Here is a 27,979-nt window from a genome sequence, read left to right on the forward strand (position 1 = left end):
TTCTTTTTTTTTGGCGATGGCCCTTGGCCGTCGGGGTGTTATTTTGAGCTGGTCGAAATGTTTACTCGTCATGGTTCGAACGAGGTCGAACTCTTCGTTTTTGGCGATGGCCCTTGGTTGTCGGGGTGTTATTTTGAGCTGCTCGAAATGTTAACCCGTCGTGGTTCGAACGAAGTCGAACTCTTTTTTTTTGGCGATGGCCCTTGGCCGTCGGGGTGTTATTTCGAGCTGGTCAAAATATTAACCTGTTGTGGTTCGAACGAAGTCGAACTCTTCTTTTTTGGCGATGGCCCTTGGCCGTCGGGGTCTTATTTCGAGCTGGTCGAAATGTTAACCCGTCGTGGTTTGAACAATGTCGAACTCTTCTTTTTTGACGATGGCCCTTGGCCGTAGGGGTGTTATTTCGAGTTGGTCGAAATGTTAACCCATCGTGGTTCGAACGAAGTCGAACTCTTCTTTTTTGGCGATGGCCCTTAGCCGTCGAGGTGTTATTTCGAGCTGGTCGAAATGTTAACCCGTTGTGGTTCGAACGAGGTCAAACTCTTCTTTTTTGGCGATGGCCCTTGGCCGCCAGCGTGTTATTTCGAGCTGGTCGAAATGTTAAACCATCGTGGTTCGAACGAAGTCAAACTCTTCTTTTTTTTGGCGATGGCCCTTGGCCGTCGGGGTGTTATTTCGAGCTGGTCGAAATGTTAACTCGTCGTGGTTCGAACGAGGTCGAACTCTTCTTTTTTGGCGATGGCCCTTGGCCGTCGGGGTGTTATTTTGAGCTGGTCGAAATGTTAACCCGTCGTGGTTCGAACGAGGTCGAAGTCTTCTTTTTTTTTGGCGATGGCCCTTGGCCATCAGGGTGTTATTTCGAGCTGGTCGAAATGTTAACCCGTCGTGGTTCGAACGAGGCCGAACTCTTCTTTTTTGGTGATGGCCCTTTGCCGTCGGGGTGTTATTTTGAGCTGGTCGAAATATTAACCCGTCGTGGTTCGAACAAAGTCGAACTCTTCTTCTTTTTGCGATGGCCCTTGGCTGTAGGGGTATTATTTCGAGCTGGTCGAAATATTAACCCGTCGTGGTTCGAACGAAGTCGAACTCTTCTTTTTTGGCGATGGCCCTTGGCCGCGGGGTGTTATTTCAAGCTTGTCGAGATGTTAACCCGTCGTGGTTCGAACGGGGTCGAACTCTTCTTTTTTGGCGATGGCCCTTGGCCATAGGGGTGTTATTTCGAGCTGGTCGAAATATTAACCCGTCGTGAGTCCCAGTTTTTGGAGAGTTTCCGGCGTCCTCTGGGTGAGTCCCAATTTTTGGAGAGTTTCGGGCGTCCTTTGGGTGAGTGCCAGTTTTTGGAGAATTTCGGGTATCCTCTAGGTGAGTCCCAGTTTCGCTTAGCTTCTGCGTCTTCTGGGTGAGTCCCAGTTTGCTTTTGTGTGTTTCCTGGGTGAGTCCCAGTTTGCTTAATTTTGCTTACGTTGGAGAATATGAGGCGTTTCCTGTTCGCGCATCTGGGAGAGTGCTCCTTCTTCTATCCAGCTTAGAAAAATAGTTAGTTAAACCAAATAAAATAATTCGTTACCTCGATTTGATCTAGTGCAAAGAAATGCTAGGAGGGCAAGCGCAGGTAGCAGGAAGCGGTGACGCTGGAGTAGAGTCGAACAGCTCCCAGATTCATCACCTCGTGAATGTTGTCTTTTTAATGATGATGAAGTTGAAAATGCAGTTTGCGTCTGTGACCTCATATGAGGTGAAGATATATTAACTTCAAGAACCATAGCTTGTATACTTAATCTTTTGCAACCGGATACAATTTCTGCACAATGAAAGCGAAAGAGAAAAAGGATATCTTTCATCTTATGGGAGCAAATGGGGTTGAAGAAATTTCCTTTTCGTAGCAAAATTAATTACTAGTCATGTTTGTTTTAAGGAATTTTGGGTAATTGTGAGAGATCTGTTTAGTCTATGAGTGGGAGGGTAATAATGATAAATCCGTACATAGTCAAATAAGAATGAGATCACTGTAATCGCCGGAATTTTTCCATTTTCGGCTAGATCTGGATCTGGATAGATTTTGATCCTCTTTTTGTGCAGCAATCCCAAACAGCGACGCTACTCTAAGAACTTGCTAGAATCGAATTTTAGATCTAGAGGAAACTAAAATTTTAACTAGAAAATTTTCACAAACGGCGCCAAATTGTTTGACCAAGAGATATCGAAACTTTTTTTATTAAATCAATTAATGATGATGATGAGGGTAAATCCTAGTTAAGGATAATTAATTCTAGATCCGAAATGAATAATACGAATAGAAAAACATAGCTGAGTATATGTACTGGCAGTGATTACGGCCAGATTTAATAGCATAAAGAGATGCATTAAGTAACATTAAATGGCAATAAAATGTAAATAAAGGAAAAGAGTCACCCAATCTTGAGTGAGGCGGATCCTCTTCCATTTGATAAAGATGAATGATAAGACAAATATGAGAACCTTAGGACCCTTTTTGGATCTCATGAAGGTCCGGGATCACAGATCCTCTGATCTCTTTAAAGAGGAGTGTTTACATGTTTTCTAGAGAGGGAGAGAGAGAGGGCCCCCTTTTTGGGAAGTCCTCCCCTCCTATTTATAAGGGGGTATCCATAGAAAATCCTAAAAAAGTACAATTTAGAGTGAATATTCAGTAGAATATTCCCTTTAAGGATTCCAAAGCAAATTAGTTGTTTCATCACCGACCTCGGCCTTATTGATGACTGTCCGACCTTGGCCTGTTATCTCCGCGTACCGAATTTCTTTGATCTGATTTTGACCCATACAAGCTCAAAGACAAATTCAAAATTTAGAGTCTCTATGTATTACTAGTATTTTTAATATATTAGGCTCATCTTTTAACACGTATGAGCTATCTGAAATTGAATAATTCTGCAATTTATCTAACCTTTAGTCTAATATTATCTGTCTCATTAGAAAGAAGTCTTATTTTCAATTGATCTCTAATGAAACACAAATATATGAGTAATTTTAAATTATGATCAAAAGTTAAAGCACAGTTTATTGGTCTATTAGGAAAGGAAAATCTAAAGATTTTAGAGATAAATTTGAAAAAAAAAAAAATATGAAATCCACTAATATTACGCTGAAGATTTGTTAATGACAAGTCAAATATTAAACGATTTGCTGACGTCAAAGACATTGTGGAAAGTATAACGGGTGGCACAGTTCAGACATTCCGAATACTACAATAAAAAAACAAAAAAATTGGACATTTTCCTATCCATACTACAAACTTATCACTCACTGAGTCACTAACTTTGTTCCTTCCCCGTTCTCTATCCATGGATGAGGGCTCACTAGCCTCGTCATCTTACCCTTTTGTCTTGTTTATCAAATCATATTTTTTCTGTCTTTTTCTTTGACAAATTTATAAAGTTTCTTCTTCCACTTTTCTTTTTGGGGAGGGGGCGTAAAAGATTCTAGTTGAAAATTATTTAAGAGTGTTGTTTGGCCAACAGTCGGTCAAAATATAAAAGAAAAAAACAAGTAGGAGATTTTATGTCAGACAGAATCCAGAAGTTGACTATTGGGTCGTTTATTCTGGCACTAGGCTTGCTCCTAGTCCCTCCCAACCCTCTTGTTCAGAGTTTTCTTGATTGATTTTTGTACGTGTCTAGAGACGAATTTAAGATTCTAATGATTAATTCTTTATAACGGTAGGTGAAACTTACATACTATATATTAAATTTTATACACTGTATATAGAATGAACTGAAGCCAATGACCTATTAAATTTTATACACCGCCTTTGACGTCCCTTATCTATAAACTGCACCTCCCACTGCTTTTTGTTCTGCAAAATTCTTTTAGCTTTACCTTTTTTCCTCTTTCTCACGTATCCTATTATGTTAAGTGTGAATTACTCTTGTGGCAATACAAACAACCTTGCTACTGTATGATTTATTTTCAAAAGAGTCTATATGATTTTAATTTCAAATTGTATCCTATTTTTAATTCTATAAACAAATGTTGTACCAGCACTATTAGTTGACATTCCAATGAAAATTTTCAGTTGCTTGTACTATTAAAAAGAAAGAGTGTATCAAGATGCTCTACTACAACATTGTTGGTGTTATTTGTACATCATGTCCCTTTAGACTTTACAATTTAAGAAAATAATATTTTTAGATGTCTTATGTGTAAAAGACAGATCTCTTACGTGTAAAATAAATCTCTCGTGTAAAATAAATCTCTAGTGTAAAAAAAGAGGTTGGGTCATAAAACTAAAAAACAAGTTTGTAAAGAGCCACAAAACCAATTGACCCTACAAGTTGTATGCAGATTGAATCCTCAATTTGATACATACGAATAGGGTTCTTGCACCTCTAGGATATGATATTCTATTTCTACGAAAGCTAACTTTTCTAGCACATTATTATGAAATTCTAGCCTTAGATTCACTGTCGAGACCGTTTGGGAATGGCTAGTAGACTAGTAGTAATGCAACTAAAACATATATTTCAGTCTCAATTTTTTTATCACGATGTCAGTACCGGCAATATGAACCAGACTAGTTACTATTGTTATATTTATCTGGAGTACCTATGAATATTTAATTACTTAAACAATTCTATTGGAGAGAGCACACAAACTCAATTATACGCTGAAGGTGCGCCACCAGAAACGATCTCTTCAAGTCAGGTTCATCACTTGTAAGTATAGGTCAACATTAGTACATTCAAATTAGGAAAAAGGAAGGTTAAGGAAAAAGCATGATAAGGTCGAAGTCACTATCAACATCAATTATGTTACAAGAATACATGTGTACTATGAAGGCAACAACAACAACAACATACCTAGTATTATCTCACATCATGGGGTCTGAGGAGGGTAGTGTGTACGCATACCTTACCCTACCTTGTGAGGATAGAGAGGTTGTTTCCAATAGACCCTCGGCTCAAGATAGTATAAGTACCACATTAATAAAAATATAGGCAAGAATAGACAGTATCAAAAAGCCATATAAAAGCAGAATAACATAACAAGGCAATAAAGTGATCAGCAATGGAAGAAAACAACGGTTAGTCATAAAAACCTACTACCAACAGAAAACGAGACTGCGTGCCAATACTAATGTCATGAACACTCTACACTACCTACTCTACTACCCTAATTCTCGACCTCCTTACTTTCCTATCAAGGATCATGTACTATGAAGGCAGCCTCTGGGTTTTTTTTTTTTAGGGGGGGGGGGGGGGGGGGGGTTAAGGAAGAAGGAAGCCGTCCTCACTCTTCAGTTGGCGAAGTCCTGGAAGCCAAGCCCTTGATAATATACCGACACTGAAACCTGACAAGTCATTGAAGCTAAAACCATTAAGAATTAGCACACATGGAACCTGCCAATGTACAGTAGAGTATTCTATTCTCAGCAGTTCCCTTTGCCCAACTTTATCTTTGCCTAAAATTTGAGGTAGAAATAAACATAACATGGAAAAACTATTAAGCATATAAAAAGCCATTGCAGCTGCTTCCCTGATCTAACTGATAATTACATGGACACTCTTCAGGGTCCCCAGTAGTTCGGAAATGTCAATTTCACACAATTTCAGGAGGCAGGCCGAGGAATATTTAATACTGACTCAAACAGAAATTGCAACAACTGCTGCACTACCCAATGGTACAACTAACAGGACTGTCAGTCTATAGCGAATAACTTCTAAACATCGCTATGACCATACAAATAAAAACTTTGGTTTGGATTCAAAACTGATCAAAGCCTCTATTTTTTCACTTAGGCTTTTAGAAAGGGCCAAAAACTCAAATCCCACCGTTGCAGGTGTAAAAAAAAAGTTCAAATGTTAAAACATGATTTATACACATTGTGCTCAACTTTATACATGATGCCGACCTACTATAGTGCATTTTTTCCCCTCATACCATCTCATTTTAGTGTCAATGAACTAAAGTATGTCCCAGGATGCCAAACCTTGGAAAAAAACATTAAAACAACAAATGAAGTATTTATGACGAAAGCTAAGATGGCAAGCAGTATTAGATCCCCAGTAAACAATTTAACTGCCTTTTTAGCTAGAGCATCATAAGTTCTTTGATTCACTATATTTCAATATGAATGACAATCTGCGCAGAAAATAGTGAAACTGAAATCTTAGTGATGAGAGTTGATAAAAACCCTTCGAACTCCCCATTTTTTGAAGCATAAAACATACTGAATGAAAGCTTGAATTCTCTTTTCCTTTTGTAGGCAGATTTCTGAATAGCAGTGTCAATGAGAAGGATAGATCAAGAAAACACAAACATATAAAAAAGGACAAAAGATATAGAGTTATCACGGACTGAAAACTGAAAGTACCAGATATTGTCTTCGAGTTTAGAACTATGCGATGTGATTGCTTTAGCAGTTTGAGCATCATCAGCACATGCTTCTCTTTCAAGATTTTTGCTTCTACAACTAAACCGCAATTTCAAAGGCACTATCTGCACCACCGCATGTTAAATGCTTGTCAGCAAAGCATTTATAGAAGCAAAATAGTGTATCATCGTGATGCTTCATAAATACAAGGCTCTGAATAATGAAGTTAGATGTCATGTTAGGCCCTTGATAAAAAAAAAGCACATACTAGACTCTCAACGGAAGATTGTTATTTATTAAAAGCTAATAGGAACTTCAACGTCCATCTCTAGCTCACATCAGTTCAGCTATTGTTTCAAATTTTGTAAGATGTATTCGTAATGAACTGGGGAAGAGAGGGGATATAAATCAGTCAACCAGCATTATCATTGCTAGGCAAAGAAAATGACGAAAAGAAGGGGAGAAATTAGAAGGGAGCTTCTATATGCAAAGCACCAGCTCAGGAAAGATTTCATTCTCATCAGATTGGTATTACGGAAGCTTGAAGATGATCAATAATTGAAGAGCACAGCTGAACCAGCTAATATTGATAAACATCTGAATTACCATCAAGAATGTCTACCAGGAGATTATGCATCCCCAGAACCGAATCACAACAATTTAGAATTCAAGGGAACAACCTCTGGGAATATACCTTTTTGCTGTACCTAAAATCCCTCTTTGGAAGAAAATGCAAAGGCAAGTTGATTGAAGAAGGAGCTTGAACCAATAGGAACAACTTGGTTGGACCTAAAAGGATATGAGACTAGCAATGAATCCCCAGCAAGTATATCTTTTTTGTTGTATCACTAATAGATAGTAATTGCCAATAAAATACCAGCAGTGGAGGTAGATCCTGCACCCTTTGAAATTAAGACCCGAATAGCCTGTGTAAAAACAGAAACCCAAATTCATGCACAATAGAAATATATCGATATATATAGAAATGTGAGATGTAACATAAATAAACAAAAGAAGAAACCTTCTTTGAAAGTGCTTCCACAACTCGATTCCTAGTAAAATCTCCTCCTGAGGCTGCCGTTTCATGCGAAAAGCAGAGCTCATACACATGTAGCGGGCGCAAAGGACTAGGCCCAAGAATCAGAACAACCCTTTGAATAGCAGGAAATTCCGTGATCATCAATTGAAGAGCAGTCTTGAGACTAGATATAGTGTTCATTAACTTATCTAGTCTTCTTATTCCCATCCTGACCTCCCTCTTCCTGGCGGCATGCTTTCTACGTGAAGGGCCCGTTTCTGCTTGTAAAAGAGCTGTCTCCTAAAGGAAAGCCAGTACTAGGTCATAGAGCAAGAGATACGAGTACCACAAAAGATGGTTACGAACAGAACAATGGTTTCAAAAGCAAGTTGCAATGTCTCTTTCCTTACAACTAAATTCTCTTCTATCGATTGTTATTGGAGTTCAAGCAGAGTTCTGCAAAAATGCTCTAGGATACAATATGACCTGAAACCTAAGTACATTATACACTAACAGAATTAGATTTCTAAACAAGAAATCAAACTATCTAACTAACAAGAAAGTTTATAATATTTCTTGATTCGGGTAATGTAGAATAGAAAGCCAGTGAAAGATAATTGTTGCAGTGGACTTATTCCGTATATGTACCTTACAACTTTCAATATCCAGCAACATTTATAAAGCCAAAACTCGCTAATTCATAAGCCAAAAACCTATGTCCATCTGTGAAAACATATCTCTAGTATTAGACACCATTTTTGTTCATAACATACTTCAAAACTTAAACTAGTAAGTATTACTTTAATTTTGTTTTGATTTACCAAAAGTAGATAAAAATTAATTTTGTTTTTTCCATTTACTACATTATCTTTCCGTGAATTTAAAAATCAGACTTGGAAAATATCACAATCCCGCTCCAAAAAGAGCAGCATACTTTAAAGTAAATGCTATGGTTCCCTCACCAGTTCCGCAAATTCAGTGTTCAATACATCATATTCTAGAGTGAGATCCTGCAGTATGCTGCGCATTTAAACAAACAACACACAGGCGATCAATTAGAGCAGCACCAGAGAAGCAAACAACATAAAAATATGAACAAAAAATCAAATTTTGTACTACTTACGAAGGGATTTGCTGGTGCATATAGAGGACGAAACCTAAGATGTCAACAACAAGATGGAATCTGATAGAGCTGTTGAGAGTATCTGAGATTGTTTCGATGTCTGTGAAACCTACTTCACTTTCTCCTTCCCTTTCCATCAGCTCTCTATAGTCGTCTGATTTGATTTGGGCAATGTAAATTCAAATTAGCACTTTAGCGCGCTGGTCCGAGTTTTGGCTCCGATTTTCCAATATATTCCCCAATTAAATTATTATTTTTCTCATGTAAGGAAAGGTTTGAAGTCTTGGAATTTTGAAGTCAAGACACTGGTATAGAGCACTGATATCTCTTGTGAGTGCCAAAATTTCACGGTATAGCCAGTTTTCGGACTGGTCAATCAAAAATAGCCAGCGTTTATCAAGTCAATGAAAAATAGCCACCGTTTTGCTGCAATAGAGACCGGTTCAGCATAATATACTGAAGTCCGGTGCACTTGTGTATGAACTCCAGCATATTATGCTGGACCGGTATACTTTGCTGGCTCCAGTATAATATACTGGAGACTGGAGCACTGGTGCTCCAAATCAGGGGCGGCCCTTCCATAAAGCAAGTAAAGCAACTGCTTTAGGCCCCATATTTGTGGGGGCCCCTTTTTTGTTACACCTAATAGACTATGTATAAATTTAAAAAAGAGTTCTATAAAGTGAAAAAGTTTGATTTCTTTATTTAACAAATATAGAGAAGAAAGATTTACAACTACTATGATTTCTACCAACGAAATTGCACTTGAATTGAATATCGAACCCGAATTTCGTAAGAAACATGTGATATATAGGAAGTAACAATTTGATACGAATGTTAATAATGAATCTCAAAATCTTTCGAAGAGTCCTTTAGAGTTGATTACTTTTATACATACTAGACAACGCTATTTTTTCACTTCAAAATAGATTTGAACAATTCAAAGCATATGAAAATATTTTTGGTTTTCTATTTGACAGTAAAAACTAAGATCACTAGATGTTGGAAATTTGAAAAAATACTGCCTTAATCTTGAATATTCCTTAAGCATAATAATAAATTCAATATTGATAGTTTAGATTTATTTTCTGAATTAAAAGTATTAAGGAAAATAGTACAATTAGAACATAACAGTTCAATTGATACACTTAATCAAATAGAAAGATTTAATTCTTTTCCAAATGCCTAAATTGCTTATGGAATAATATTCATAACTCATGTTACCGTTGCTTCAGCAGAAATAAGTTTTCAAAATTAAAATTGAAAAAATCTTACCTAAGAACAACAATGTCACAAGAAAGGTTAAATGGATTAGCTATATTGTCAATTGAGAAATACTTATTAGGTGTTATTGATTATAAGAAAATTATTAATAACTTTGTATCTGAGAAAAGCTAAAATAAACTTCAAATAAATAATAAAAATAATTAAAAAGCTAAGGCCCCTCATAAAATTTGGCTTTAGGCCACAAAATTCGTCGGGCCGTCCCTGCTCCAAACTCCAGTATATTATACTGGACAATTATACTTGCTGGAACTCCAGTATATTATGCTGGAGTTCTAGTGTATTTATGCTGGAACTCCATCATATTATGCTGGAGTTCCAGCATACTATCCTGGAACTCCAGTATAATATGCTGGAGTTCAAGTATACTTAATGCTGGAACTCCAGCATAATATACTGGAGTATTTTCCGGGTTTTGAACAGTGTTTTCGTTCAGATTTATCTTTACATAAAAAGTGGCTCAATTTCGATTACTTTTGAAATTGGGCTATTTTTGAACGACCAGTTGTAAATCTTGCTATTTTTAAAAATATCCCTTGTGAGTTTGTTGGAGCCCAAGATGGTCCGGCCCATAAGAAGACCACAGATCCACCTTGACTGGACCCGAAAGTATTCATTTGTCTTGTATTTATATTTGTAACCGCTCTTTGTAAAAATAACATTTCTTACTTGTATATAAATTTACCTAGTTGTTAGTTTAGTCATAATAGAGAGAGCTTATTTTGTAAAGAGAAAACATCCCATCCAGTTGAATAAAGGCTCTCCTTTCTCTCTCCTATGAATTAGGGTTCTGCACGATTTCTCTTCCAAATTACTTCGGTTCAGTTGAATAAAGGCTCTCCTTTTTTTCCTGTAAGGAAGGGTTTGAACAAAAATGTCTTGGAATTTTGAAGTCAAGACATTGGTAATCACAAAATAATTATAGAGCACTGATATCTCTTGTGGATCAATCTTCATTGTTCCTTAACTTAAAGAAAAATAAAACATTTGGGTAATAGCATTACATATAAAGATATTATTTTTGGTACCTTCACTATAAGTGAGAAAAAGTCTTAAAAGACGCAATATCTTATTTATATGTATCTTGAGAAGTAAGTGCCTTTTGGATTGGCTTGTTATAACTATTTTTAAGCTATTTTGTAATGTTTGGATAAAGTAAAAAAAATGCTTTTAAGCACTTGTTTTTAAGTTCAAATGACAAAAACAAACCAAAAGTTAAAAGCTAGAATTCCTAACTTATGGCTTAAAAGCTATTTTGGCTTGAAAGTCACTTAGCTAGCGTTTGGCCATAGATCCCAAATTTATTTTGAAAAATCTAATTTGGGTGAAGTTTGGTTTGAAGATGAAAATGTGTTTGGACATACGTTTTCAAAACATATTTTTCAACTTTATTTTGGAAAAACATGTATATAATTCTCAAGTTTTGGGATTTTGCCCAAATTCAGCTCAATAGCTGATTTTTGGATTTGAAATTTGCGATTTGGGATTTGGCCAAAATATGGCAAAATTTATGACCAAACACGAGTTTTGAAAATAAATCTCAAATTTATTTTGGCAAAACTCATGGCCAAACGGGGCCTTAAAATAAGCTCATCCAAATGGGCTCTAAAGCATTCTTGGCGATTATTTTGGTTTTGTTGATTGATAACTTATTAAATTTGGTAGTAATTTGCTCGGATTTGGAGCAAAATCAAGAACCCCAATGTAAAGACTACTGATTGTGTAGAATAATTCATTGAAAATGAAAAATTGAGTGTAGCTAACCCTTTGATTCATCAACTGACCGTTATCTAACCTTAAAGTTTAAATTGTAATTTCTTTCTCCAAAACTTTAAAAAAATTAGAAAAAAGAAGGTGCTGCTTTATTCTATGATGTTAAGATACTCACTGGCTTTGTTAATTATATAAAGCTGAAAAGAGACTTATAAAGCTAAGATAAGCGCCTTAACTTAATTCACTTTAAACTAAGCGAGAATAGTTTCATTGAGATAAAGGAGTTAAATCTTTTTCATTAGCCAAAAAATAAGTATACAAAGTAATGCATCATTCCACTGTTTCCAACTCCTACATTAAATAGAAAGGAACATTTGCGTACAGATTTACCCAATTTAACAATTTTATGCAAACGTGAAAGCTGATTAATGTTTGCACAGCCAAATTACAAGGAGCAACTGTAGTTAAACATTTTACACTCTGATGCACACACCTTTCAACCAACAAAAGAAGATTTTAAACATACCCCTCAAAATTAAAGCAAAATTACATCATCTTTTGCTTGCCAAGAGAAGAATAGACTTGCTTCTTGCCATATCTTGGCCATCTAGAACATATAAAAAATGTAATTATATACAATTGTGAGCACAAATATTCTGCGGGTATCTTGAACTCTATTAATGCTCAGATAGAAGTTCATTAGTTTGTGTCAACATTGGAAGGTAAGAAAGCCAAATAATGCTTCCAGAATAAATTGATAAACCTCTCCCCATCACTCTTTTCTTTGTTTAATTTCAGTTATTTGCAGCTCAAGCCAGTCCTGGTCACGTGCTAATCCTTAATCCTGGAAATACAATGTAGGAAGTAGATGAATTGTGTTGTCATCAGCAAAAATTCAAAAGGATGCATGTAGTAAGTCTAATCTAATTTGTGAAGCTAGACTCCTTCATCCTTAACCAGAGGTCTCGAGTTCGAGCCCCTTAGGTATGGAGTCGCCTTTGTTAGGGAGCGCTTTACCCCCCAATGTGGTATTTCCCGGCGCGAATCCGGATTTAGTCGGGCCCCAATGTGGGTACCGGACACCGGATGGGAAACCAAAAAAAAAAAAAAAATTGTGAAGCTAGTGGATAGAAATGGTTTTTCCTGTTTCAAGTTATGCAGTTACTTCAAATTCTGCAAAAACTCATTTAATCATGCATAGCACAGCTTAAGTGTGACCAGGAAAAAAAGGAAGAAGGATAAGATAATTTACTTTCGGCCAAAGGATGGGCTACATTTTACTTGCTACATATGGAAATTGTGTCTTGACACGGAGGAGTTGGCAGACCGAGACATCTTGGATCTTCCAAATTTCAAAAGTTGATCAGTAGTTAAGATTTCACTCAAGAAGATCCTAGACTCTGCAAAATATTCTCAGCACCAATGATGCAAGCAAGAATTGAATCCCATTTTACTGCACAAGCACCAAATAAAGTATGAGATAAGTCATAAAGCACAGACCAACTAAGTATGAACACAGTAGATATACCAACCTTGAATAGAGCCACCCTCCAATCTTATACACCATACCGCTTCAAAGCCATACTTAGACTTGGCATTACATTATATGCTTGATAAGATCTTCTCAACTCAATGATTGAACCCACCTGCAAAGCAGAAGGCAGGAAGAAGAAACGTTTCAGCTTAACATCTGAATGATAATAGCCATTCTACCACATTCCAAGGTATAATAGTAGTGATTTCAACTAAGGGTAAGAAGAACTGCCAGACAACTTCATAAGAATTATTAGTCTCTTTGAATCTGTGCTTGTTAAGAACTCTGCCTATATAAGTTTATGGGTTAATTTCATGCTACCTCCTTGTGGTTTCAATTGCAGTTTACTTCCTTTGCTATTTGGAATACATATCACCTCACTGTGGACTCGAAAATCATGTGAATTACCTCATTACCGTTAAGTCATACTTGCCACTGCTATTAGTCCTTTGTAACAGTTGTAAAAATACCAGATCTGCCTAGTGAAAATTTTAATACTCGACTAATCCATCCTCAATATAAAGACATTACCTTATGATATTGCAATGGACAGAGGATTAAATTGTGGCCTGATGCATGGCTAGGTCACAGCCTTCTGAAAGATGAGGGAATGAGTTCCCAGTACAAGGTAGCTTCACAACGTGATGCATATATATCACGATACAGAGCAGATAACTACAGGAACAATCTGATATATACCACAATATAGAGCAGATATCTACAGGAACATTCCCTTAGAAGGAATTGTCAAGACTAGGAGATTGACCGTGCTATGATCCTGGATAGCCCCGATGCTGTAGAGAAAACTACTTCGAGGATTTGAATTCATACCACATAAACATGGTATCATGGAGGGCCAAAATAGGGCTAATGAGCTATTTGGAGGACCAGAGATAATTGTGCACAGTTGGCTCAGGCCAATTCATGGAGTACCAATCGTGTTAAAAGGACCAAGGGACTTGGGGTGTGAAATTGGGAGAACTTCAGCCGGACTAAATATAGATTCAATTCTCTTATAGAGCAATCCAGCAGTAGGCTTATGCCTCCGCTGGACAACTGATAAACAATTAACTTCTCTTAGGAACAAGAAGAGAGCAATTTCAAGGGCATACCTGAGGTTGTCCAACAAGAACTTATTGGTTGCATAAAAGAGACTATCGAATACCATCAAAAGATAACAGAAGTAGTTATCCTTCTCAATCACTTCTCCAATAGACTTTTGTTTTTTGGCTCACTTCTCCAATAGATTAAGATGTGTTAAAGCAACAACAACAACAACAGACCCTAATCCTACAAGTGGGGTCTGGGGAGGGTAGTATGTACGCAGACCTAACCCCTACCACCTTCAAGAAGGCAGAGTTCCGGAAGACCCTCGGAAGATGTGTAAAAGCAAGAAGAAGAATTTATTAATTAAATCGGCTTAAAAAGATTTAGTAAAGGCATCCATATCACATTCTTTTCATTCCTCTTTTTTCCTTTTCTTTAACCTTAGGGCTAGGGATCCTATTGGTGGGGGAGGGAGGGAGATTTTTGTGTGTTCAGAAAGCAACTACACATGCCTGAATACCATGAACATACAATCATTAGTATTGATGCCAAAAAGTTTAAGGAGGTATCCACATCACATTCATTTTGTTCCTCTTTTTTCCTTAACCTTTGGGTTAGAGAGACTATAGCCGCGCGCGCGCGATGTCTGTTTGTGTTCAGAAAGCACTGAAACCATGAACTTACAATTATTAGCACTGATGTCAATCCTATTGCATATCCTTCATTGAAACGGCGCAAATTATGGTCCAGAATGGTGGATGTGGTGGCCAAAACACTTAATAGCAGACCACCTGCACAACAATGCAATAAAAAAAAAAGCATCTTCTGTTACTGAATCATACAAGAAGAAATTGAGGTTGAGAGAGAGAGAGAGAGAGAGAGAGATCTGCACCCCAGAACCGTGTTGAAGCTTGGATCTTTGTCAGATATTCAATTGTGGCTTTTCCAGGCTTTATACTTGGAATTCTAGCAGCTATCTTGTTTAAGTAATCAGCAATTTCTTTTGGCATGTTGGCCTGGTCACAAGTTTACTGTTAAGTAAAACTGAGCAAGAGAGAATATCCCTGAAAACCTTTCAAAGGCTTTTCTTTCTTCAAGTGATAGAAGCCCAGAAATTGATATGAGAATGACATCAGATAATCAGTTTTTAGTCACTTCTCTACGTGACATCATCTTTCCTAAAGACTACTTCTTTCTCCCCTTATTTTTATTCAGAGAAAAATAATAGAGAAAATTCAGCATTATGTGGTCTTCTATTCTTTTTGGACCTCCTGGCTACCTAATTAGCAACTCTTAAAGGTTGAGTTCAATTTCTAGTTTCGCCAACATCTGCCCTGAACATCATAAAGTCACCAGCATGTCTGGGTATCTTTTATTTATTATTTCACCTTATTAGGCCAATTGTTATTTTGGGTTCCCTAATGACTGGAGGACTTCAATCCAAGGAACTAGATAGAAACGTTTTAGTCCAGCAACATCCTTGTTAAAAAGGACCCAGCCTATTGAATTGACTCCACTGATGTTCTATCATCCAATTAAGCAGTAATATTGAAGCAACATTTTAAAATCCACTTTCTGTACGTTAAGTCAATGGCAGACTTACAATGTCAAATATGTTGAAGAGGAAGACAAAGAAAGCATAAACTGTATAGTAAACCCACGGATCTGCCCCAAGAGAAGTGTCAGGATTCAAAATGTCTCTGATGTGTTCCCAAAACCTTGAACCAAGAAGACTGTCAAAGAAAGTACGTGTCAGAAACCTGTAGCTGAAAATTCAAAAAGCTTATGCCAACTGAAGCGCGGGACAATATTGATTCCAATTCCAAATCACTAATGTAGGTAAGATCCTACTCCTAAAACAATGATAAAGAACCACTAAAGTTCTTTTCTTTTGTTTTAGTATAAGCAAAGAATCACTAACGTACTGGTGTGACTGTAAAGTAATTCAGTTCAATATAAAGTAACCTTGCAAGGATGTTGGGAAGTGCCAACAGATAGGAGGTAACAAGGATAGGCTGCATTCCTGCTGGATTTATGTTGAATGGTATATAGGGCTCCACCTCCGGAACTGGAGAATCTTCTCTGCTCAAGATGAGTCGCTTAAATCAGACGCCAATAATTAATATATTCACAAAAGAGTACTATATATATCTGTAGGTAAAAGAAACTAAATTCTACGATAACTAGCTTCTACATTCCTAGATAGTACAAATATAAGTTGTAACAAATTCCAAAGCCAAATAACAAAGTCGCTTCCAACTCAATTATTCGGGGTGTCCCAAGTCACGACTAGAGAGTTTCTTTTTGTATGTATGTGTTTGCATACATGGATGAATGTGCATGTGCGTGTGTGTGTACATATCCATACTTACATGTCAGGCACAAGCCAGACATGCTTGAGTGATTTATCATCCAGAACACCAAACAAAATTCCTTTTTTCCAGTTGTGAAATATCAATCAAGTGAAACAATAGTTCAACCCTGTCCTAAAAGGCTACGTATTCAAGCAGTCATAAACTCGTTCCATTTGGTGGTAAAGTACATGGCTTGTGCATCCAAATATGGCAGAGTACAATTACACCTCCCTGCTCTTATTAGTCGCACTCACTTACACATGGTCAGGCATGCAAGAGAAAGCAATTACTTCAGTATTGCATGCACATGAAATCTTTGATTTAAGAAAACACAAATATTATGGAAGATTAGATGCATTCATATATCATACTAGTCACTAATATGAGCTACTCAATAATTCCTTGATAAGAAATTTCTAATCTACATATACCTCCAGTTACCACCAGTACTAAAAATTCCATTATAAAATTTCACTGTAGTACTGGCAAGTTCTCAAGTTCCCGTTATCACTCAAATAATGTTGTATAAGTTCCCCGAAATCTTAGCTCATAACAACATTTACATGAGGATTAGGCATACAGCTGTTACTATGAAGCTTTCACAATATTCAGCAACATAAAATCTGGCGTCCGACAAAAAGAAAATGTAAATCATCAGCAATTCAGAGTTCAAGTCACCTTGCAGCAGAAGCAACTTTAAAACCGTAATATTGCAGCTTAACTTTCCGGCAACCTTCACTCACAACGACGGCCCACATTGTAACAACAGTAAAAACACCTAGCACAGCAAGTACATAAGGCCACCAGCTCCCGCTACTCCCTGTGTATGTTAAGAATGAAAGGAAACTTTAATCAAGAATTTAGAGGGAGTGAACTATTCAATCCTCTTTTTTTTTGGTTTATCAAATTCTTTTGTTATGTACTTCTAACCATTTTCGGATCATGACCAAACTCCAACACAAGTAAAAAATGGGTTCAGGACAAAAGAAAGAATCAATTCTCGTACACAACATGCTGATGTAATTGCCAATTGATTACAATGATCAGAAAGAATTAAGAGGCTACAGTGTCTCATCTGTAACCCACCAGCTATTTGAGTTAACATTTTCTGCAATGTATCTGTGTAGCCAGTGAGAATACCCACACAAATAATCAAAGTCGATCCTTGACCTGAAACCATCCAGTAGTGGTCAGCAAACATGAAAAGGAAGAGCAAGGAAACAGAAAAGGAAGAATCAATCAAATTCAATTTCATTCAGTTATAACTTATATCATTCAACCGACTAAGTCTCGTTACCAAGTTAATTGGAGTTAGCTAATTTCAGTTACATAATTCCTCAAATATATCAGTAGATCAACCAAGTCTATACCAAATTAGTTGGATTGGCCAATTTCAGTCAAGCACATAATTCTTCAAACTTCTACAATCTCAGATTTAAACAGAAGAATTATAATTGGACCTCCCAAAAGTATGCCAAAACAACTCTTAACAGACAGTGATACTAACTTTCATCGGAGAAAACAAGAGTCATCATGCCACTAGTTTACTATTCCATATGTCTCAGTCAAACAGGCCTAGTTTTCTTTTTGCAGTCCCCTTTCCCTAAAATAAATTTTAAATACCTTTCACATATCTCAAGGTCATCGGCCATTAGGTCATCGGCCATTTCTTTTAACTCTTTCCTGGCCAGCTCTGTTTCCATTCTTTTCTCTTTCTTTCTTTTTTTGGACTAGGAACTTGGTCACTATTTTATATATCCAGATCTACGAAAGTTAACAATGAATTCCACACGTTGTGTCAGTAAATACAAAATGATAATCATTTTTAACCCTTTTACTAATAATCGTGCCACATCACCAGGTCAAACTAAGAGAGTAAGAATTGCATGGGCAAGTATCGAAAAGTCAAAGCACTACTCAGAGGAAAATAGTATGACGTGAAGGGAGAGATGGAAAAAAAATATAATAACAATAATAGGAATAATAATGAAAACAACAATAATAATAGTAGTAGTAATAATAGTGGTAATAATAATAATATAGTAGTAATATTAATAATAGTAATAACAACAACAACAACAACAACAACATCAACAACAACAACAACAACAATAACAACAACAAGTCAACAACAACAGCAATAATAATAATAATAATAATAATAATAATAATAATAATAAAAAAAAAAAAATGAAAAAAGACAAACAAGCAGCAAAGATGCCTAAAATAGGGGGAAAAAACAAGCAGAATTAGAAATTTAAGGCACGTTTGAAAAAAGGGAAGAAAGGAAGAAAGAAAAGAAAATAAGATAAAGAAAGAAGCACAGAAGGAACAAATACCAAATCCAGACTCTGTTATTGTGTCACAGATCCATGACATAGTCATTGCACCAGAAACTAAAAGGAATGAAGTCATCAACACATGCTTAACCCTGCAACAAAATGAAGATGATTCAGAGTGGTACTAATTTCAGCCAACATTATGCAAATAAAACATCAGCAGCATGAGAAGAAACTTTGACCCAAACAACCGGGGATGAGAACAATTATGTATCAAGACTTAGCTTTTATAAACCCTCTCAACAATGAGAGATGATTGGCGTTAAATATTTCAAGGAACAAGAACAATTCAATGCTATTATGCTGAAGGCCTTTATACAGAAAAACATTTTCAGTCGCCAAAAAAAAGCTACTAAAAGGCTCTCGGATTCATCTTCAAATAGCACATAAGAAGAACGATTCCACAAGGAAGTTTGATTTTGCTGATTATTCCAAATACCAATATCTTCTCTCTCTTTTTATCAGTAAAAGAAAGATTTCATCAACTTAAACCAGCACTAAGAGAGCAGATGAAGGCTTCAAGCTTCAGAAATCAAAAATCTTCAAGGAGTATTTCTCATCCGAGTGAACAAAAAATGAAAAGAGAACGTCAAAACAATCAAAAGTCAATGAAAAGTTTGTCAGAAAATGATCAAAAAACAACTGTCGCATTACTATTATCTACTTTCAATAGATAAAGAGGGGGCAACCTTATACCAAACTTGCCGCAATCATAGCATCCCATTAATTAAGCGAGCTAGATGCAATTGTTGCTTTTGATCACTATGTGCAGATAAATCAGTAACTATCTTTAATAAAGTAATCTTCTTGAACCAAATTAACCACAATTCAATCCACCTTTTTCAAATCAATAGGATATATACCTCCTTAATGATTTACGTCAAAATTCAAACCAAAATACAAGGAAGAAAGCGGGTATACTTCCAGTGGAAGATTTTCAAGCTCTTCCTTTGCTCTTTCTAATTGAGCCAAGAACAATGCTATACTTCAAACCGACACATTGACGACACTTTAAGATGGGTATGTGGGATGGAATGGAAAAACTAGGATTTGCAACTTCATGCCTTAACGTGCTTCTAAGCATTTTCTAAATTTTCAATAATATAACTTTCAAGTTTTACATTGAACAATGTGCTTAAGAAACAGATCAACTTAAAGTAAATAGACAACAAGAGTAGTATTCACTTCTCTTTCCAAATTAGGAATATCAAAAAACAAAATTTGAAAATTTCCAAAGGTCATTTAAGTTTCCAAAGCTGGGGTAGAAAATAAACAACTTTAAGGCTACTTTGCAGTTTTGCACAGAAGAAATGGAGCTAATTTAAAGAATTAAAACTTCACTGGAATATGAACTCCCACATTATGCAATAAAAATAATACTCCGCGACATTTTGTGCGCAATGAAAATTGAAAATAGCAAAAGTAAATTGATTATTACACGAAAAATTTGTACCTCTCTTACCTATGACTGGCAGCATATATCGAATATGGAAGTGAGTAACAAGAGAGAATAAGAGCCTCCAAAATTGCAAAACCAAGCGAGATCCACCATCTAAAATAGATCCAAAGTTTCATAAGCTTGTGCAAGTTTTTGATGACAAAACAAAGAAATTGACCACCAAAGTAAAAGAACAATCCATCTCACTGGTTGATATGAAAAAACTAGACATACATATAACTCTTGATCTTTTCATGCCCATCTAAGCCCTCTTTTCTCAGCTTTACCAAAGAAGGAAGAACATGACATAGTACCTGAACAGGGAAATTGGCATTCACTAGTTTAGCACAAAACTGAGGCATTATGTAACAGAAAGATGAATCCTACAATTTCATATGTCTTGGTCCCTATCAAACCACTGAATCAGAAGGACGCATGAATCACTTGCTCTTTCAGCAATAGTACTAATCAACTATACAGAAAATGCATTCCGTTCCACCGCAATGAAAATCCTTTAAATAAAACCCTTTAAAAGAATGCTCTAAGCAAATCGACAACGATCAATAAAATAGAAATGATGTTGGAGGAATGCTTGAGGTAGTTTTCAATGGTGCAGTCACTAGATGTGAGTATTATTATTGTTCAAATACCTTTTTCTTATTATCTTGAACAGCACAAAAGTTTAGCTGTTATTTTCACTTTTCTCCAACTCGGACAACACCCTCCTCCAAGATTCCTTAAATCTCTTTTAGAAATCACTTTGGTAGATGTCTTGTTTCAACATTTTTCACCTGAAATATATACTTTTTTTATAATCGAGACATGCCCGAGGCCAGTGCACTGTTCAAAAGTCAGTACATTCTTTTCACCTGACATTTATATACTACAGTACATACAGATGTAGGTCCACAGAAAGATTTTGGGAAAAACTATTCTGGTATATCCCTCTGGTGGTCCAACATTACAAATATGTTCATGTAAGCAGAAGATGTGAAGAAAAAAAAACTTCTTTGCACATAATAAAATAGCTTATGAAACATGGAAAATAAAAGAGTACAGCAAAATGTTCTTATCCTGGTTCAAAAATTTTATATATGGTGAAAGTAAGCTGACCTGCATAAGAATTGATGCTGCTATCTGAGGACTGACCCCAAGTTGGAAAAGAGAGAGTTTCAGTTCGGGAGTGGAATCACCAAGTTCATCTGCAAAGACAGTTTATTGATAATTCAATGGAAGAAAAAGAATCATCTTTTCACCCCTTCCCAAGTCCCCGTTCAGCGTCTGAAGAGCCGATCGCTACAACCAACTCATTTCAAAACTGAACTCCATTAACTAAGAAAGTATAAGTCTAGATGAAAAAACAACTTACTAACAGATCCCGAGACAAAGCTGAGATAGTCTTCTGGAATCAACCTCCTGTCAAATCCTGGAAGAGGAATGAAATATCCTATACGACTGATGACAATTAGAATGGCAGTCACAAACAGCCTTCTCCGTATCTCACTCTTGAAAAAAGACTCAGCAGCATTATCAATGACAGAACCCAGTCTTACAAAGTTCAAAAATCTATTTCTGAATTTCTTCTGCTTAGGCTGCAAGGATACAAAGTCATTGGCATCTGTCGATGTTGGTGACACTCCCTCATCTTCACTTACTGGTGAAGATTGTCCATAATGCAGCGTTTCTCCAGATGATGCCCTGATACTTGTATAGCCACTTGCAAGTTGATGGGTGGAATAGCTGGATAATCCTTTCTTACCATTAGACAACATCAGATCCTTTCGTGAAGAAAAGTGCCTTCTACTCGATTCAGAAAATTTTAACTTGAGAGGAAGGTGTGTTCTGTTCAATGGCAAATTATAGAAATGGAGATTACATCCAGCAAACTTTCCTGCTAGACAAAAGTTAAAAATAAAAAGTTGGTCTTAGACGCGTTTCTACCAGAAAGAGCAAAATATAGAGCTCAAGTGAGAGACTGGTGAAGCAAATAAACATGCTTTAGGTTTGTTAAGAATGGCGCATAACCCAAGTTATATATTGCCACAATCTGTATACAGTAAAATCAAGAGATTTAAAATATATTCTCTAGTTCAAATCAAGAAAAATTCACCGCTAAAATTACAAGTCTTAACAATTGCTTTTCCTAGGAAGGTATTAACATAATGACATCCCCTTGTAAAACTGCTTTACTTGGAAAATATAATTATATTTATAGGATAACGCCCTCAAGCAAGTAAAGTAATATCAACCAAACAGAACCTGCAAATTTCGCTTAGATAAGAGTATGTCATTAAAGAGATCAACTGCTTTGCAATTTACACTGTACATATGCGTTTAAATTTATTTATTTATTTATTTTGTCTTGAACCCTTGACCTAACAGAAGACTAGTTATTGTGTTTCGTGTAATCGAAAGAAAGCTTGGGCCAAATGGAAGGGGCTCCCGACGATAAAAGGCTTACGGGATAGGGCCATACTCATAAAAATTTCCTAACTAAACCAATTGGGGCAATAGACCCCCGAAGCAAAAGCATTTTTCCTCCCATTGAACCTTGCGTAAAAAACTGGAAAGCTTACACACAGGTTTTTATTCAACTTTCTTCTTATCTTGCTTAAAGTTCTTACATTTACTTCTGGCCGGAGTAAATGAAAATCATCTTATGGTTATGGAGACTTTAATTTTTATTTAATTTATGTTGTATTGGTAATGGACAGCTTGCCACGCACTTCGACTAATTAAACAAGCAGCTAGTCCAGTGCACTAGCATAGATAGCAAAGGCAATTGTACCATGGACTCACACCAAGTGGTAGCTGGAATTCGGACCTCCAAGTTGTTACTCTCACGCCTCAACACTGGGTCATCCTCTTGGAGACTGCAGACTTTACAATTTATGCAACTGATACAAGGAGAATGCAACACCGAAGAAGATGCTTTCCAACATAAACACTCACAAGAAGGGGAGATGGATGGTAAAGCCATCCATGTATACAGCCTTCTAAGACTACAAAGTACTCATCATTTCTTCAGAAACACCTCACTTCAACCATTTGAATCATAACCCTCATTCCTCACCACATAGTCATCAGTTATCTAAGCTCTCTTTGGTGCAGACACACACACACACACACGGGCGCGCGTGGAGAGCAACCAATGCTTCAATTGGAAAATAAGCTTTGAAATTTATTCAAGTGACACCCATATCACAATGAGGACAATTAACATGCTAAAAACACAAACATAGAGAAGGAAACAGAAAAACAAGAAAGAAAAGAAGTAGTACATTACGAAATAATGATGGCAAAGGCGTTTGTTTGGAAAGTCTTTGTAGTTTTAACGATGAATCCAGCAAAGACGAACGGGTGACTAATTTGGAAACAAATAAGTTGCAAAAAGAAAAAAGGAGACAGACTTGCCTCGAATCCTGAGGTCCGCCGTTGTGGAAAGCGGTGTGCAAGAGCTGAGAATGGCGGCTTCCATAGCACAACTTCAATGAAAAACTGCTCTGAAACCCTCAGCTCCTCACGTCCAAATCAAAATTGCTCAATCCTTAACGCAGCGTCTCCAGCATAGGAATTCACATGTCAAACTTTCCACGAAGCGAAAAGCTAAAGAGTCCACGAAAGGGTACAAAATCTCTGAACACGGCAATTCTTTTGGCTGAGCTTCACCTATGACCTATGGAACTGGAGAGTCAAAAGGAGCTCGAAAACTCGCACGAAGTCGAAGAAAGAAAACTCTCTGGATTGTGTAAGTTGTGATTTGTGGGAATTGAGAATGTGTGAGATAGCAACTCAGAGTGCTGTAGGTGAAGATACAGAGCAAGAAGAAAGGCGAGAGGCAGGGTGCGGGACAAAGATAGAAGAGCGGGCGACTTTGGGGGTAATTACTGCCGTCTTCTATTTTTCCCTCGAGGTTTCTTTTTCTTTTCTTTTTTCCCGGTTTGAAGAGAGTTATCTTTTTTCTGTTTTTAAAAAAATGAAGAGGACGATAATAAAAATCATATCTCCTTTCGAATTATTTAATTTTAAAAAAATCAATTCTCCTTCTAACGTTAAGTATGAAGATTTTCTTCCTCCCGATGTCTATGTTGTCCTTTTTAACTAGTATTAATTTACAAAATCGTATGTCAATTACCCGTAAAATAGTAATTTGGAGAAAATGTAAGACTTTGGTCATGCAATTGTTGCGGTTTCTCATTCCGTAGATCATCCAATCCTTCTTCTTAAGCCTTTTAGAGGGCTTTCGGATCCACCGCTTAAAAGTATAGATAAGATCATAAGACACTCAATTAGTATTGTAAATTAAAATATTACATGAAGGGAAATCGGTAATTTAACTTGGTAAAAATATTTTATTGGATGCAAATATTTTACAATATATTACACGCTGTCACGACCTTAAATTCCCACCTTCGGGACCGTGATGGCGCATAACATTTCACTTGCTAGGCAAGCCAACATTAGAGAATTCACAAAATCAACTTCAGCCAATTTTTAATAACAGAATTAATTAAGCTAAACAGAAGCTAAATAGAGTTTCCGAAATATTATAAAACCCAAAATATCTGAAACATTTAGGATCTGGAGTCACAACTCACGAGCTACTACGATTTACAACAAACAGAGTCTGAAAGATAATATACTGTTTTGAAGGAAAAGAAACAGTAAAATAATAAGACTAGGAAGAGACTCCAGGGTTTGCGGACGTGTGTGTGTGTGTGTGTGTCAATAACAGTGATAAAGGAAACAAGACAGGTAACATTGGGAGGGGATATGCTGAGGGGATCACAAAATAAGGATCACAGCAAAAACTAGAACTTTGATCAACCGATATAATTAGAACAGATAAGGACAAGTAACCATAGCAAAAGAAATTACACGGCATCACCCTTCGTGCTTTTACTCTCATCCTCACCATATTAATCAAATAGGAACGGCACGGCATCACCCTTCGTGCATTACCTCTCTCATAACATGGCACGGCATCATCCTTCGTGCATTAACACTCTCCCTCACCAAAACAAGGAGCAATAATAATAGGGAGATAGAAATGACAACAACAAGTCTTACTTAAACGTTTGATTCCACAATATCAACCCTCAACGTTGAGTCAATACTCAATTAATGCCAAGGTCCGTAAACATGATAAGATTGCTCAACATAACAAGTAGCTACTCTAAACATGGATAATAGGATCAAAGAAGCAACAATTACAAGAATAGGACACACTCGCATGCTATAACTCGACAACAACGCATAGGTACTCGTCACCTCACCTATATGTTGTACCTAACATTCAAACACGTAACAAATAGGCAAATAAGACTAATCCCTCAAGCCAAGCTTAACCACAACACTTACCTCGCTCCAACGGCCAACTCAAAGCTAAACCAACGCTTTTCCCTTCACACAAGCCTCCGAACCAATAAAATCTAGTAAATTACCAACCAAAAGATTCAATTTAAGCCTTAGGAACTACCCACGATTGCAAAGAATTCAATTTAAGCCATTTTTTAAAAAGTCAACAAAAGTCAACATCCCGTCCCGCTTGGTCCAAATCCGAAATTCAGACCAAAACCCGATTACCCATTTACCCCCGAGTCCGGATATATAATTAGTTTTGGAATCCAACCTCAATTTGAGGTCTAAATCCCCAAATTTTGAAATCCCTAGTTTCTACCCAAAAATCTCTAATTCCACCATGAACACCTTATATTTTAGGTTGAAATCATGTAAAATAAAGTGAAAGATTGAAAGAAACTAGTTTAGAATCACTTACCTATGATTTGGGGAAGAAAAGGTCTTTGGAAAAATCACCTCTTGTGTTTTAGGTTTTGAAAATTTAAAGAATGGGGAGAAAAATCCCGTCTAAGTCTCTTTTCATCAGCTGCAGATGTCGCATTTGCGACCTGGGCTTCGCAAATGCGAAGGAAGCATCGCAAATGTGAACCCTTTCTCATTTCTGCATAGTCCGCAAATGCGAGAAAATATTCGTAAATGCGAACACTGGATGACCGCCAATGCGACACAATCGTCACAAATGCGAAGGCTACCCTCCCTAGACCAACTTCGCAAATGCGAAGTTTGTTTCGCAATTGCGAAACCTGTGTGGCCCATCTCCTCTTCACATCTGCGATGAGAAGCTCGCAAATGCGAATCTCTCAAAGATCGCAATTGCGGTGCCTGATCTCTAAAAATATCATACGAACTTGCTCGCACGATCAAATCGCCAAAATAACACCTAGAACTACGAATTTAGCACCAATCAAATGAAATTTTCAAGAAAACTTTAAAACTTTTAATTTCTCAACCGGACGTTCGAATCACGTCAAACCAACTCCGTTTCTCACCAAATTTCACAAAAAAGTCATAAATAAGGTATTGGACCTATACCGGATTTGGGAACCAAAATACGGACCCGATACCCAAAAAGTCAAACCTTGGTCAAACATCTCTATTTCATTAAGTCTTTAACTTTCAAATTTTGACAAAGTCCGATATCTCGGGCTAAGGACTTTCGATTTCGATTTCGGGCATACGCCCAAGTCCCAAATCACGATACAGACCCACCGGGTCCGTCAAAATACAAATCTGGGTCCGTTTACCAAAAATATTGACCGAAGTCAACTCAAATGAAGTTTTTAGGCAAAATTTCTTGTTTTTATCAACTTTTAACACAAAAAGCTTTCCGGAAACACGCTCGGACTGCGTACGCAAATCGAGGAGAGTACAAATGAGATTTTTAGGGCTTAAAAGCGCCAAATTGAGTTCTAAAACACAAGATGACCTTTCGGGTCATCACATTCTCCAAAAACAACCGTTCGTCCTCGAACGGATATAGAAAAGTACCTGAGCTGGTGAAAAGATGGGGATATCTACTGCGCATATCGGTCTCGGACTCCCAGGTAGCTACCTCAACAAGCTGACCTCTCCGCCGCACTCGAACTGAAGGATAACTCTTCGATCTCAACTGACAAACCTGCCGGTCTAGAATAGCTATCGACTCCTTCTCATAGGTCAAATCCTTGTCCAGCTGGACAGTGCTGAAGTCTAACACATGGAATGGGTCATCGTGATACTTTCGAAGCATGGACACATGGAACACTAGATGGACCGATAAACCAGGTGGCAACGCGAGTCTGTAAGCCACCTCTCCCACTCGCTCAAGAATCTCAAAAGGCCCGATGTATCTAGGGCTCAACTTGCCCTTCTTTCCAAACCTCATTACACCCTTCATGGGTGACACACAGAGCAACACTCTCTCTTTGACCATGAATGCAACATCACGGACCTTACGGCCGGTATAACTCTTCTGCCTGGACTGAGCTGTGCAAAGTCTATCCTGAATGATCTTAACCTTATCCAAGGCAACATGTACCAAATCTGTACCCAATAACCGAGCCCCCCCCCCCCGACTCAAACTATGATGACCCAAAGGGTCATCTCGTATTTTAAAACCCAATTCAGGGTTTTGAGGCCTTCAAAACCTCATCCTACTTCTCCTCGATCTGCGTGCACAGTCCGAGCGCATTTTCAGAAAGCCTTTGTGCGAAAAAAATTGAGAAAATAATAATATTTGCCTTTAAAAGTGATTTTTGTCGACTTCGGTCAACATTTTTAGTGAACGGACCCGGACCCGTATTTTGACGGTCCCGGAGGGTCCGTAGTAAAATATGGGACTTGGACGTATGCCCTGAATCGAATTCCGAGGTCCCTAGCCCGAGTAATGAATTTTTATTAAAAATTGTTAAACTGAAAATCTAAGGACTTAAAGAAATTG

The 27,979-nt window shown here is 37.1% G+C and overlaps 2 protein-coding genes across 2 annotated transcripts; both read right to left on the reverse strand.

Moving 5' to 3' along the window:
* Positions 1–5,241: 5,241 nt before the first annotated feature.
* Positions 5,242–8,770, reverse strand: LOC109240971. Its single transcript, XM_019407664.1, has 7 exons — positions 8,491–8,770; positions 8,330–8,387; positions 7,371–7,667; positions 7,227–7,275; positions 7,044–7,138; positions 6,350–6,474; positions 5,242–5,326 (listed from the first exon to the last, which is right to left on the reverse strand). The coding sequence occupies exons 1-7, from the start codon at positions 8,625–8,627 to the stop codon at positions 5,266–5,268; spliced, it is 822 nt and encodes a 273-aa protein (XP_019263209.1). The 5' UTR covers positions 8,628–8,770; the 3' UTR covers positions 5,242–5,265.
* Positions 8,771–11,826: 3,056 nt separating this feature from the next.
* Positions 11,827–24,124, reverse strand: LOC109240972 (preprotein translocase subunit SCY2, chloroplastic). The gene is made up of 15 exons (XM_019407666.1): positions 23,614–24,124; positions 21,569–22,090; positions 21,313–21,401; positions 20,434–20,513; positions 20,224–20,313; positions 18,762–18,853; positions 17,509–17,592; positions 17,101–17,242; positions 16,034–16,150; positions 15,672–15,801; positions 14,961–15,084; positions 14,753–14,859; positions 13,020–13,133; positions 12,740–12,940; positions 11,827–12,331 (listed from the first exon to the last, which is right to left on the reverse strand). The coding sequence occupies exons 1-13, from the start codon at positions 23,675–23,677 to the stop codon at positions 13,044–13,046; spliced, it is 1,731 nt and encodes a 576-aa protein (XP_019263211.1). The 5' UTR covers positions 23,678–24,124; the 3' UTR covers positions 11,827–12,331; positions 12,740–12,940; positions 13,020–13,043.
* Between the last annotated feature and the right edge of the window lie 3,855 nt (positions 24,125–27,979).

Source organism: Nicotiana attenuata, unplaced genomic scaffold (assembly GCF_001879085.1).
Source record: "Nicotiana attenuata strain UT unplaced genomic scaffold, NIATTr2, whole genome shotgun sequence".
Classification (NCBI taxonomy): Eukaryota; Viridiplantae; Streptophyta; class Magnoliopsida; order Solanales; family Solanaceae; genus Nicotiana; species Nicotiana attenuata.

Coding starts and splice junctions, on each gene's coding strand:
- LOC109240971 (XM_019407664.1), bottom strand. CDS start 8,627: ATGGAAAGGGAAGGAGAAAGTGAAGTAGGTTTCACAGACATCGAAACA. Junction 8,388..8,490: donor ATGCACCAGCAAATCCCTTC/GTAAGTAGTACA, acceptor TTAAATGCGCAG/CATACTGCAGGATCTCACTC. Junction 5,327..6,349: donor AAACTCGAAGACAATATCTG/GTACTTTCAGTT, acceptor ATGACTTGTCAG/GTTTCAGTGTCGGTATATTA.
- LOC109240972 (XM_019407666.1), bottom strand. CDS start 23,677: ATGGAAGCCGCCATTCTCAGCTCTTGCACACCGCTTTCCACAACGGCG. Junction 20,514..21,312: donor CAGCATCAATTCTTATGCAG/GTCAGCTTACTT, acceptor TTCCCTGTTCAG/GTACTATGTCATGTTCTTCC. Junction 15,802..16,033: donor CTTCCCAACATCCTTGCAAG/GTTACTTTATAT, acceptor TTTCTTTGACAG/TCTTCTTGGTTCAAGGTTTT.